Source organism: Vombatus ursinus, unplaced genomic scaffold (genome assembly GCF_900497805.2).
Source record: "Vombatus ursinus unplaced genomic scaffold, bare-nosed wombat genome assembly UNPS02014935.1, whole genome shotgun sequence".
Taxonomy (NCBI): Eukaryota; Metazoa; Chordata; class Mammalia; order Diprotodontia; family Vombatidae; genus Vombatus; species Vombatus ursinus.
This window is the reverse complement of record NW_020954713.1, coordinates 6893364-6907372: the sequence shown is the minus strand read 5'-3', so window position 1 is coordinate 6907372 and position 14009 is coordinate 6893364. Positions and strand designations below refer to the sequence as shown.

The following is a 14009-nucleotide window of genomic DNA, read 5'->3' as shown; positions in this document are numbered from 1 at the left end:
GTGACCCTGGGCAAGTCACTTCACTCTCATTGCTTCAAAAGAAAAAGTATTTTTAAAAAACCTACTAGGTGCCAAACACTGCGCTAAGTGCATTCCAAATATTGTCTCATTTGACCCTCACAACAAACCTGGGAGGCAGCAGGTGCTATTATTATCTTCATTTTAATGAGGAGTCTGAGGCAGAGAGAGGTAAAGTGACTTGCCCAGAGTCACGCAGCTACTAAGTGTTTGAAGCCACATTTGAATACAGGTCTTCCTGACTCCAGTCCCCAGGATCTATCCACGTCATCACCTCGTTGCCTGGATTTAAGTCTCAACTCTGCTACACTCTGATTCTGAGTGAGTTGCCCTATCTCCCAGGCTCTAGGAAATTCTGTAAGGCTATAAACTGCAGTGAAAGTGCTGACCTACATTGCTAGAGAACATCTCCATTTTCCCTATGCTATCTAAATCATAAATCCAGATCCGTCCCCCCATTGAACTATAGGATTCACTGAAGGCAGGGACCCTTTATAATCGATCTAGACCTCCAGTTTCTGCGGTGTCCAGCATGGTTTAGTGGAGATAACACTGGGATTTGGAGTCATTATACCTGGGTACTAAATCTAAACTTTTATGATCTTCGGTCATTGGGCCTCAATTTCCTTCTTTCTAACATGAGTGGGTTGAATGAGGTGATAACTGAAGATGACTTCTGGCTCTAAGTGTTTAATCAGTCAGTCATTACGCATTAATTAACTTATGCTGAGTGCTAGGGTTAGAAAAGAAAGGCAAAAGACAATCCCTGCTCTCAGGGAGCTCACAGTCTAATGGCGAAGACCCGCAAACGACTACGTTAAAACAAGATAAAGGATAAACTGGAGATAATCTCAGAGGGAAGGCACTAAGACAAAAGGGGATTGGAAAAAGCTTCTTGCAGAAAGTCTGCAAGACTGGCACTTGCTAGCTTAATGTTCGCTGCTTTGCCTTAATCAGAGGATTTCCAAGCATCTCCTTCCAGTTCTAAATCCCTTTAAGTAAAAGCAGCTCAGAAGAAGCAAGGACTAGGCTTTTAACCCGACTTTAGAGGCAGCGAGGATCCGGGCTGCCCTCAGTATTTCGACATCCTCCTTGACTAGGCGACATAGAACAACTCTAACCTCCTCCCAATGATCGAGGCGGGGGTGGGGGTTGGTAAATCCTCAAGGAACTGAACTAGATGCCATCTAACCCTCCCTGACCCTCAGTTTCCTTTTCTGTGAAATGGGGACTAATAATCCATGTAAGTTCCTGGAGAGCAGGCTCTCTTTAAAACCCCAGCGCGTGGCACAGTGGCTTGCACACAGTAAGCGCTTAATAAATGCTTACTGATTGACTACCTCACGGGTATTGAGAATCGAATGAGAACACGTGAAGGCTTTGCAAATTCTGAAGCGCTCGATGAATAATAACAGCATGTAGGGGGCGCCTTATGCTTTAATAATAGCATGTAGGTAGCGCTTTAAGGTTTGCAAAGCGCTTTACACCATCTGACACCTTTATTATCATTATTTTGAAGAATTAATTAGTGCCTTTTGTCCTAGCTTTTTCGGACTCCTTAAGGGCTGAAGCTCGGTGTCTAGATCTTGGCAGACATCGGGCCTGAAAGAGGAGAGGCCCTCGAGTTCCTAGTTGGCGGGAGCCCACCTCCCGCTTCTTCCCTCAAGAGGCGGTTGCTGCGCGCGCTCCCGCGGCGGCCCTTGCCGTTCCTTTGGGGCGCATGCGCATGAGCCGGCCGCGCGCCGAGGCGAGATACAGAGCGGGGACTAGAGTGTGGTGAAGGGTAGGTGGGGCCGGGAAAGAAGAAACTAGATCTCGGCGGAAACGCTCGAGCGCGCTCCCGCAGCTGTCTCAGCAGATCCTTTGGGGCGCATGCGCATGCGCACACGCCAGTCGGCAGCCGAGGTGGGACGGAGGCCAGGGGCTAGAGCGCGATAAAGGTAAGGGAGGGCAGCGGGGAAAAAGGGATTAGAAGGGTCAGGAGAATCACTCGAGCGCGCTGTCGGGGCGGTCTTGGCAGGCCTTGGGGAAGCGCATGCACAGGGGGGCCTGGGGACGGTGCGAGAGCGCGGTAGAAGTCTTGCTGGGCGGGGTAGAAGGGTTTAGAGGAGTAGGGAGCTTTCTCGATTGATGAAGCGCATGCGCAAGAGTTCGCCGCAGCGCTCCCTATAGCATTGTAAAGACCAGGCGTCGGCGCGCTCCCGGGCCGTCAGTCCGTTTCTCTCTTCCCGCCCCCGCCCTCTATGCCCCGCCCTCTCTCCCTTTTTTGGGGGCAGCCGGTAACGTAACATCCACTTGAGCGCGCGACGCCCGGCGCACGTGGGGGCACGTTGCGCCGTTGCCCCGCCCCCATCCCCTCCTCTCGGCCCCTCCCTATTCCGCGCGCGCGGCGGCGTCGGCTGCGTCTCCGGGTATTTGAATCGCGCTTCCGCCATCTTTCTATCGTTCAGTCAGGCGGAGACGGAGACGCTTCTGGAAGGTAGCGGCAGAGTGCGGCGCGGGGGGCCGGGCCCGGGCTGGGAAGGGGAGGCCGGCGGGCGGGGGTTCCAGAAGAAGGCATAGGCGACCGGCACCGAGGAGGCGGCGGGGCGGGCCCCTGGTCCCCCCTCCGAGGGGGGTGGGCGCACACGCCGGGCCGGACTGGGCTTGGCGCGCTTTGTGTGAGGAGGCCCCGGCCGCGCAGGCCATGCGGAGGCCGCGGGCCGTGAGGGGGCAAGGGAAGGGGCCAAGGGGGTGTGAGTGTGGGTGTGGGTGCGGGTTTGGTGGGGGGGCGGCCTCGCCTTCCTCCCATCTCCTTCATCCCCTCCCGCCCCTCCCGCCGCAGGCCCCATGACCAGGCGGTTTTCCCGGGAGCAGCCCGGCCTCCGCCGCCCCTTTTTGGCGCCCCCCCCGGAGACGCCCTCCGGCTCCCTGCGGTTGAACGAACTCGAAGCTCTGGGAAAAAAAAAAAGGGCCGCCGCCATTAGCGCCTCATTCATCTCCCTCCTCCTCGCCATCGTTGCCCCACGCGGGTGGGGGGAGGAGCCGCCGCCTGTGTCGCGGCTTGGGCCCGGGATGAATGGGCTGGGCAGACCTGTTTACCCAGGGCGCGGAGGGGGGGGGCTTTGTGCGGCCACCGGGGCACGTGGCAGGGAGGGGGGGACGGGAGCATGCGGCCTCGGGTCCGAGGGCCTCACGCTTTTGTGTCTCTCCCCCAGAACCATCACGATGGCCGCCCAAGGAGAACCCCAAGTGCAGTTCAAAGTACGTAATTCCTGGAGGGGCTGGGGCAGGGGTGGCTCTTTTCTGCACCTAGAAAAAACCGTTGGATCAAAAGGCAGCCATGTGATGAGAATAGATGAGTTTGCACCACAGTCTCCCCACAGTCCCTGAAAATAATCTTTATTCTATAATTGATTATCTCCTAAAATGTAGTAAGGCTTTTTAATCCACCTAGGACCTAGTTAGTATTTGTTAAATAGTTAATCAGAAAGCATTTGGATTATTTGGTTGGTGCATAAAACAGCTTCATGTACCCTGAAAACAATCTGTTCTTCTATACTTGATTACTTAAACTAATAGCTCTCTGAATCCACCTAGTGTACATAGTATATGGAAATAGGTGTTAAAGAAGGCATTTAGATGATATTGTTTGTTACATGAAATCGAGAATGTTTATATATGTTCTTAAGTCCACTTAAAATACCTTTTTTTTCAACAGCTTGTATTAGTTGGTGATGGAGGTACTGGAAAAACAACATTTGTGAAACGTCACTTGACTGGTGAATTTGAGAAGAAGTATGTAGGTATGTATTTTTTTAAAATTACCTGCATCAGTTTCAATTTAAAGTCAGTGAACTAAGTCAAAACCTTTCACTGTTGCAGCCACCCTTGGTGTTGAGGTCCATCCTCTCGTGTTCCATACTAACAGAGGTCCTATTAAATTCAACGTATGGGATACAGCTGGCCAAGAGAAATTTGGTGGTCTGAGAGATGGTTATTACATCCAAGGTATGTATATAACTATTTTGCATGTTTTTGTGTATTAGCTGTTAGTTCCCAAAAGTCTCCTTAATATGTGTATACATTTTTACAAGTGTCTTCTGGTCTTTGTGGAGCTGCTGTATTTAATGTTGGACTGAGATCTGAATCTCAGCTGGTCTACTTGGACATACCAAATCCAGACTGTTTGCTGATATCAAAAAGGAACCCCTATATATTTTGTGTGAGATACTAGTTAAAGTTGTAGCATAATTTTTCATTGCTTAGACATGTGACAGTTAATTAACCAAGTTGTTTTTTAATAGGTAAACTTTGAGGAACTTTGATATTTGAATTTTTGAAAGAAAGGTAGCATCAGTGTGCCTGGTTGTTACAAAAATCTTTACACTTTAAAAATGAACTAAATACATAACAAATATTGGAGCAAAGATTGTAGAATTAGGACTTGAAAATGGATCTCTCAAAACTTAAAGAAACTGGAGGCTAGAGTGTTTAAGCTACTTGTCCTCTGGGCTCCAAGTTCTTTTTCATAACTCCCTGTAAATGTGTAAAACATTTCAGCTTTAAAGAGTTAAATCTTGCTGCCTCAGGAACTTGAAAGAATCATTTTAAATTTTCATGTTATGAAGTCAAGACTTTTAAAGTCTTAAATTTCTGGTTTTATTTGAAAATGACAATATTTTGTCTATTATTTGTTCACTTAGAATTATAATAAAAGGGTTTTTGAGATCATCTAATAACCAGCATTTCTGTAGAGCTTTTATGTTAATTTGATCCTCAAAACAACCCTATGTGAGTAGATGTTATTATTATCCCTTTTCTTCAAATGAGGAAACTGAGACCTAGAGAAGTGAAGTGACTTGTCCAGAAGTCAACACAGGTAGTGCCCCTCAAGGCATGCCTCAGCATGATTCAAAGAGGAATCAGATCTTCCTATCTCCCAAGTCTAGCGCTTGAACCACTATCCCCAAGTAGTTTCTTGAAGGTTATACAAAATTGCTGGTGGCAGAAATAGAAATATGAAGCTGTCTCCTGACTTCTACCTTCATTTAATTCCACTTTGCACATTATGTTTTCCAATAAGTTGTCTGTTGTTCACTTAATATTCATTGAATTTCTTTTCAGCTCAGTGTGCCATTATAATGTTTGATGTAACATCAAGAGTCACTTACAAGAATGTACCAAACTGGCATAGAGATCTGGTACGAGTATGTGAAAATATCCCCATAGTGTTGTGTGGCAACAAAGTGGATATTAAGGACAGAAAAGTCAAGGCGAAATCAATTGTCTTCCATAGGAAGAAGAATCTCCAGGTAAGTCTAAAATTGACCATTTACTTAAGAGTAGGATTAATTGGCATATCTATATTCATGTGAAACAAGACTTACTATCAGGCAACAGGATAAACATTAAAACAACCCACTTTTAACGATTTGTGGAGTGCTTCTGTATTAGATTATTTATATTTTTTTTAAACTTCTGCATGTTAACTGTTCTACAAGGAAGTAGAAATTTAAAGAATTTTAAAATTTCATATAAGGACAGCAAAAGAGCTTAACTGACAAACTCTTGTAGAATAGTCTGCCTGAATGTTGGCAAGTTACTTTTTTTTAAAATTGTGTGTGTATACATACATATATATATATATTTTTTTTTAACAGTACTATGACATCTCAGCCAAAAGTAACTACAACTTTGAGAAGCCCTTCCTTTGGCTTGCTAGAAAACTTATTGGAGACCCTAATTTGGAGTTTGTTGCCATGCCTGCTCTTGCACCTCCAGAGGTTGTCATGGACCCAGCACTGGCGGCACAGTATGAGCAGGACTTACAGGTATTTGTCATATTCCAGTTAATCAGACTGTATTATGTACTTGAACTATATTTCCTTTCCTTCTTTGCTAAATTTATAACTTCTTAACCACTTATTCCAGATTGCTCAGACAACTGCGCTCCCTGATGAAGATGACGACCTGTAAGGGAATGAAGCTAGAGCCCAGCGTCAGAGGTCTAGTTTTATAGGCAACTGTCCTGTGATGTCAGTGGTGTAGCGTGTTTGCCACTTTATTATATAGCTGAGCAGAACATGTGCTTAATCTTTGGGATGCTGAAGGAAATGAATGGGCTTCGGAGTGAATGTGGCAGTTTAAAAAAAATATAATTCATATTTTGGACCTGCGTATTTAGCTGTTTTGGACCGCAATTACGTCCCATTGAGTTTCAAATATAAGACTGCTGCAGTCCCATCACAATATTCAGTGGTGAATCTTGTTTGTTACTGTCATTCCCGTTCCTTTTTTCGTTTAGATCATAATAAAGTTGTATTTCAAATATCTAAGCAAGTGAACTCTTATCCCTTGTTTACAATAAGCATTTTAAAACCTGTTTTGTAAGATCTGGTAGATGTGTACCATGTTACTATTTAAATGGCCTTCGCGTTTTTATGGCTAGTTGTTTTTAAAATGTGTTTGAAACATATCATCAGTAAGATACATCTGAGTCATACATTTCACAAAGTAAAGATAGGGGCTGGACAGGTTAAAAACTTTCTGCTACTGTTAGATGACTGGTCCCAATTTGGTAATAAAGTTAAAAGGTGTGAGTATATATAATTTAGACAGTTAAGCTAAAAGTTTTCACACTAGCTAAGTAGTGTTACCTAAGGTGGCTTGTGGAAGAAGGGTAAAGTTGAAGAATAAAATAATCACATGAGTGTTGTACGTTTTTCCTGTGTATGAGCTGTCAATAGAATACAATTTTAATTTATGTGGATTGAGAATCAGTTGAATGCAGCTTCTTAAAGGCTATATTGCTTAACATACATGGGAATGGTAACCATGCTTTAAAAGGGTGACTTGAGGTGATTATGGAAAAAAGCTAGACTCTTAACTTCAACTATGATAAGCTTTAAATCCACTGTAGGCAAAATATTGTTGGGAAGGAAGCATATCAAGACAAAAGTCATTAATCAGGTGATGCTGTGATATGACCACCACCGGAATAGTGAGAAAATGGACCATATTCAGTGATGTCAATCTAAATTGAAGCCTTGGATTGAGTTTTGTATTTTGGGTTCTATAATAAAAGTGAAGCATTTAATTTATTTTTATTTTGCATGGTTTCTCCATTTTAGCAATTGGTTTTCATTGGAGTATAAAAACTTCAGTGTTGGCTTATTTTGCTTACGTAGTTCAGCCATATTTATTAACTGAGAAGGAGTTTCTAGGGAATCCATTCATAACTGCCCTGGATAAATCTTAAATCACCTATTCCAATGATAACCAGATTCCTTCTCAGTAATACTTAATGTAGAACAAAAACGTGCAGGGATATAGTGTTTTATCTCTACTCAAGTTTTAAAAAGTACATTTCTGAAATTTTAATTCACTTGGTGAATTTTAACTGGTAGGTACAGCTACATGTCGCAATCCACATGACTTAAGATTTTTTTATCTTAAACACGTGACCACAGCTAACTGCTGCCACTCCTAGTGGAAGAAATTGCTGCATCGGAAACAAAACAGACCAACAGAAAAAGCCTTGCACAGGAGCAGTTAATAGAATAGCTTCATAGCTATCTTACCTGCCTTCCCCCCATGTGATCAGATATGGTCTAGACTGAGGGCGAGTTACAAAATCGTAGATCTCTTCAGCATTGAAAGTTAGTTTCAATTTTTAGAAATATCCCATGTTAATAAGTGCCAGTGAAGGTATCAAGAAGCTACCAAAGCCAGTAATTGAGGTATTGTGTCATGGCTGTGGGGAGGGTGACGTTTGAGATAACCCAAGTAAATTGGGCAGTTCATGGTAGTATAATAAAAAATGGGATGGGATTTGTTTTAAGTTTTAAGGTAGACTTGGTTGACAAATATTACTTACCTAATGACTAGATTCTGGGAATGCAAATACAGAAGTGATCCACAAATCCACCATTACAACATTTGAATGGGGTAAAGCCCAAGGGAGAAATGGTAAGGGAAGTGAGTCTGGGTTTAGGCAGTCTCACGAAGGCAAATTGTCTCTTCCGTATTGGGTTGGGGTGGAGGGGTGGGGGGATGAGGATTGGTAGCATGGATTAGCCGAGAAAGAATTCCCATAGTAGATAGACTAAATTTGAGGCCTGCTAGCCAGTCCCAGTTGAGTTTTCACATGTGGATCAGGGTGGCTCAGCCTTAGGGAAGGGGTTAAAGTTACAATAGGAAAGAAAAAAATGTGTAAGCAACCATTGAATTTGCGTGGGTTTTTCTTTTTTTGGAGTTCATAAGAAAGACATTCCAAAGTAGTATGTGAATCATGGTAGTGATATCACTATAATGATACTACATAAGCCAGACAAAATATAGTTCCTTTATAAAGTGAGAAAATCGAGCTGTGATTGAAAATAAGTAACTTGCCAACCCTTAGCACTATGAAAGGTGATGTACCACACACAAAGATGGTCATACACAAAATCTTGCCATCACCCACAAATTTAACACCACCATATTTGAGAATTCTGAAATTCATTTGAGGTATTTCACATCTCCTTCTTATCTTCACTGTTCTTAATCTTCGTTGTGACCTCCAATCTCTTGACCCCTTATCTCCCAAGCCATTTCTCCTGTGCTAGCCATTCCTCCACATCTTGGACACCTTCATGAACCAATTCAACATTACTTCTTTTTTAGTTCCTAGGCCTTTTAGTCCGATTAGCATGTCACCAATTAGGGCAAGCCAGTCTCAGACTTGTATCATTCCCACCATTTGTCCCCTTCGAGTCTACACATGAGCTGCTGAACAAAAGTGGGGAAAATCACAACTGTTCTGGTTGGGTCCACCACAGATTTGTGTTACACAACCTCAGTTGGGTCCTTCCAGTTAGGCAATCATACTATATTCTTTATCTTCACTCTCCCATTCTCCACAGAAGCTCTTCCAAACCTAATGTTTTACAGGAAAAATTGAGGTCATTTACCACGCGCTCCCTCTTCTTCCCTTTTCATTTCCTATCAGATGCCTTCTTCCCCTGTCTCCTCCCTCAACCCAGTAGGTGGCCCTACTCCTTATCAAAGTGAACCCCTGTTGTTCAAATGAATCCATTCCATCCCTTCCTCTCCCACAAAATGTCCCTCCCCTGTCATCCCCACTCTCACTTATATTTAATCTCTCTCTCTCTGCGGGTTCCTTTCCTACTGCCTACAAACATGCTCATGTTTCTCCCATCCTGAAAAAACTCACTTGATCCCTCTTCTGCCTTTTGTCCTAAATTCCCTCCAAATCCATCTACATTAGGGGCCTCTACTTTCCTCTCTTATAACCCCTTACAATCTGCCTTCGAATTGCAAACTACTCTCGTTTATTAATGATCTTGTCAAATCCAGTAGCTTTTTCTTAATCCTCATCTTCTTTGACCTCATCTGCAACCTTGCACACTATTGATCACACTCTCCTTCGTAGTCTTTTCCAAGTTTTAAGGACACCAGTCTCCTGGTTCTCCTACCTATCTGCATGCTACTTCTCAGTCTCCTTTGCTGGATCCTCCTTTACATCATGACTTTTAATCATAGATGTTCCTCAGGTTTCTGTCCTGGGTCCTCTTCTCCCTCTATACTACTTCACTTGGTGATCTCATCAGCTCCCATGAATTTAATTACTATCTCCTCTGATGATTCTCAAATTTGTCTTTCCTTCCCAATCTGTCTGCTGACCTCTACTCTCTCATCTCCAAATCCCTTTCACACATCTCAAAGTGGATGTCCAAAAGATATCTTAAACTCGATGTGTCACCAAACCACCATTTCCCTCCTACCTTCCCTATTAACTGCTGAGGGCTTCAGTCCCTAGGGCTTCCAACCTAGGAGTCATCCTGGTCTCCTCACTATCTCTTACTCTCCATATCCAAACTATTGCCAAGGCCTGCTGATTTTACTTTTGCAACAGTTCTTGATTATACCTCCTCTTCTCTGACACTGCCTCCTCCCTAGTGCAGACCCTCATCACCCAATTCCTGGACTACTGCTATAGCTTGTTGGTGGGTCAACTTACCTCAAGTCTCTCCCCACTCCAATCCATTTTACATTCAGTCACTAAAGTGATTTTCTTAAAACAGATCAGATCATGTTTCCCTCCTTACACAACAAACTCCAGTAACTCCCTATTACCTCCAGGAGCATATACAAAATCCTGTTTGTCATTCAAAGCCCTTCATAACCTATCCCCTTCCTGCCTTTTCAGTCTTCTTACATCTTACTCCCTGACTTGTATTCTTGGATCCAGTGACAGTGGCCTTTTGGCTGTTCCTCCAAGAAGATACGCCAACTCTTGGCCCTGGGGGATTTTCTCTGGCTATTCCCCTTGCCTGGAACACCCTCTTTCCTCTGCTCCACTACTGACCCCTCCCCTTCCCATCCTTTAAGTCACAACTAAAATCCTACCTTCTACAGGAAGCTTCCCTTACCCCTCAATTGAATGCTTTCCCCCTTTTAATTATTTCCTATTTACTCTAGCTTGCTTTGTGTATATTTGTTTGCATGTTGTCTCTTCCATTAGACAGTAAGCTCCTTGAGGACAAGGACTATCTTTTGCCTCTTTGTGTCCCCAGCACAGTTTCTGGCACATAGCAAGTACTTAATAAATGTTTACTGAATGAATGAATACCATTTATAAACTAACATATTAAGCTTGCTTTCTGTTTTTGACTTGCTCAGTCATAAATTTGACTAATGTTTCTTTGGTTCCACTTTTGCATGTCCAGGTTGAAAATTTCAAGAGACTAGCAAATGAGCTTTCTCTTGTTTCAATGAGGGCAAAAGGGAAATTCACTTAATTTATTCATCTTTCCTCCTCCAGGGGAGAAAAAATTTGCTGTCTGCTAGGGTGTTGTGGTGGTGATTGTTTTTTAAGGACTACATTCAGGTATTTGAGACAGAAGAAATATGAATATATTTGAATAGCCTAGAAAATTCTTTATCCTTTTCTGGCCATTCTCTGGGTTGCCAGCCATAGAATTTCATTTAATTTTTCTTTCTAAATTCCATAACTTTTTGAAACAATTTTTCTATCTCAGTTCTCTCAAAGTACAAAGCCGTTATATTAAGGACAATAGAGCTGTACAAAGAAAGGATTACTGCCTTCACTTACTACCTGTGGAGGTAATCTGACCCATGCCCAAGAAATCGTTACATAGTTAACTAGAATTGTAGAAAAATACATGCTTAAGTACAGAGGGTGGTTGTTAACTGAAATGAATAAAAACTAGGTGGGATTAGTTCCCAGAAGAGGGGTTTTGGAGGGATCAATAGAAAAGCATTTATTAAATATGTACATATGTACATTGAGTAATGGGGTGGCAGTTACAAGAGTGAGGACCCCTCTCCTCAATGAAATTATCTCTTGAGGATGTTGGGGACACATGTAGGGAAGTTGTGACTAGGGGACAGCCTTTTGATTGGGAAAGCCACATGGATGGAGTTGGAGTGATGTAATGGGACATTTGCCTTTCCAGAAACAATTGTAAACTGGTTTACTATTCCCTGAATAGTAATGGCAAGTAATGAAAAGTAATGGCAAGAAAAGGGGAGAAATAGCATTGATATGATGCCTACTTTGTGCCAGGCACAGTGATAAGTACTTTACAAATATCTTATTTCATCCTCATAACAACCCTGGAAAGGTAGGTGCTATTATGACTCTCATTTTACAGATGGGGAAACTGAGCAAACTGAGGTGACGTGACCTGCTCAGGGTCACACAGCTAGGAAATATCTGAGGCCAGATTTGAATACACATCTCCCTGACTCCAAGTTCTATCCATTGGGCCATGTAGCTGCCTTGAGCATGGAGACTCAAAGGACAGGCATGAGTTTTATAGTTGAGTTGTTTTCAAAGGGCATACATGTGAAAGAAACTACTGGAAGAGATACTTTAGGCTTTAGACCAGGAGATGTGGAAAGCAATTTTAAAGTTTAGTCATTAAAATTCAATAAACTTTTTTGAGTACATAACATCTAAAACATTACTAAGTGGGATACAAAGAAGAATAAAACATAGCACCTACCACAAGTTGCTTACAACAAAGGAAATTTTAAGACAAAGTGCACAAATATTATACACCTTATTCTTGTTTGTCATTTTCCCTAGAGGACCAATGGCATCATAGGGTGATGTCTTGATTTTTGAGTGAATTGGATTTAAGTGAGGCAGAGTTGCACAAAGTAGTCCGCCTCACTCTGTCCTCCAGAGTCACTGAAGTCCAGTGGCAAGTCAAAAGTCAGGATGACTGGAAATGCAGGGATGACCTTGGGGTCTTTGATGTGTGACCAAGCTCTAAGTGTTCCACAACACCTACTTCAACTGCCTTCATGGAACGAATAGTTCTCATCTGCCCATTCTGTCTGGGGGGAAGTCTTCACATGCTTGAGGTAGACGACCCCCTAACTCACTGATGGGTTTGAGGCTTGTCAACTTAGTTTAACTTAGTTTAACCTGTCTACAGAGATGGTTTTGTCAGGGCATGGTCTCTGCACAAGCTACAGCTTCTTGGAGCCACAGATGAGAGTTGGGGAACTGGTTGGACACCAAAGGTATATGAACAGCCCCAGAAAAGAGTTCAGCAAGTCCTCACACCAGAAGAGCTAGTCCTCCCTTAACCCCATACACCCTATTATATCACACAAAAGACGCATGAGAGAGCTTTTACATTGGAGGGGAAGATGGGGGTGGTGGTGGTGGGCGGTGCTTGAACATTATGCTCATTGGAATTGGCTCAAAGAGGGAATAACATACTCAGTTGGGCATAGAAGTCTATCTTACCCTACAGGGAAGTAGGAGGGAAGGGGGAATAAAAAAAGGGGAAGGGCTGATAGAAGGAAAAGTGGATTGGGGAGGCAGTGGTCAGAAGCAAAGCCCTTTTGAGGAGGGACAGGGTGAAAGCAGACAGAGAGAGAAGAATAAACAGGTAGAAAAAGCAGGATGGAGGGAAATAAATAGTAATCATAACTATGAATATGAATAGGATGAACTCACCTATAAAAATGGGAGCAGATAGCAGAGTGAATTTTAAAAATCAGAATCTTACAATATGTTATTTACAAGAAACACACTTGAAGCAGAGAGACACATACAGAGTAAAAGGAAAAGGCTGGAGGAGAATCTATTAAAGCATAATAGATTCTTATGCTTCAGCTGAAGTAAAAAAAAAAGCAGGGGTAGCAGTCATGATCTCAAACAAAGCAAAAGAAAAAATAGATCTAATTAAAAGAGAGAAGCAGGGAAATTACACTTTGCTTAAAAAAAATACAATAGGCAATGAAATAACATCAATACTAAACATACATATGCCAAATGGCATAATATCCAAATTCTTAAAGGAAAAGTTAAATGAATACCAGAAGAAAATAGACAGTAAAACCATACTAGTAGAGTACCCCAACTTGCCCATTTCAGAACTGGATAAATCTGACCAAAAAAATAAACAAGAAAGAGATTAAAGAAATGAATAGAATTTTAGAAAAGTTAGATATGGTAGACCTCTGGAGAAAACTGAATAGGAATAGAAAGGAATATACTTTTTTCTCATAGTCTCGATGGTCATTTACTACTGTGTATTGTATACCTAATCTATTCTATTGATCCACCATGCTATTTCTTAGCCAGTACCAGATTCTTTTGATGATTATTGTTTTATAATGCAGTTTGAGATCTGGTACCGATAGGCCACCTTCCTTGACGTTTTTTTTTTTTATGAATTCCCTCCATATTCTTGACCTTTTGTCCTTCCAGATGTATTTTGTTATTATTTTTTTCTAGCTCTATATAAAATAATTTTTGGTAGTTGGCATGACACTGAATAAGTAAACTAATTTAGGTAGCATTATCATTTTTATTATATTGTCTCAGCCTACCCATGAGGGGCAGCTAGGTGGCAGAGTGGATAGAGTGCCAGCCCTGGGGTCAAGAAGACTCATCTTCCTAAGTTCAAATCTGTCTTCAGACACTTTTTAGCTGTGTGACCCTGCGCAAATCACTTAATCCC

The 14009-nt window shown here is 42.5% G+C and overlaps 1 protein-coding gene across 2 annotated transcripts; it reads left to right on the top strand.

Annotated features, from left to right (window-relative positions):
• The first annotated feature begins 1892 nt into the window (after window positions 1-1892).
• Window positions 1893-7100, top strand: RAN (RAN, member RAS oncogene family). 2 transcript variants are annotated; one of them, XM_027844056.1, is made up of 7 exons: window positions 1893-1958; window positions 3216-3261; window positions 3719-3803; window positions 3883-4008; window positions 5125-5312; window positions 5661-5831; window positions 5932-7100. In XM_027844056.1, exons 2-7 carry the CDS (start codon window positions 3226-3228, stop codon window positions 5974-5976), a joined length of 651 nt encoding a protein of 216 aa, XP_027699857.1. In that variant the 5' UTR covers window positions 1893-1958; window positions 3216-3225; the 3' UTR covers window positions 5977-7100. The 2 variants fall into 2 exon arrangements, with proteins under 2 accessions (XP_027699857.1, XP_027699856.1); XM_027844055.1 differs by lacking the exon at window positions 1893-1958 and adding an exon at window positions 2405-2497.
• The last annotated feature ends 6909 nt before the right edge of the window (window positions 7101-14009 follow it).

Bases quoted from the DNA above. Each gene is read 5' to 3' on its own strand.
- RAN (XM_027844056.1), top strand. From the start codon at position 3,226: ATGGCCGCCCAAGGAGAACCCCAAGTGCAGTTCAAA. The intron at 4,009-5,124 runs GTATGTATATAA...ATTTCTTTTCAG, and splicing joins AGATGGTTATTACATCCAAG to CTCAGTGTGCCATTATAATG. The intron at 5,832-5,931 runs GTATTTGTCATA...CACTTATTCCAG, and splicing joins AGTATGAGCAGGACTTACAG to ATTGCTCAGACAACTGCGCT.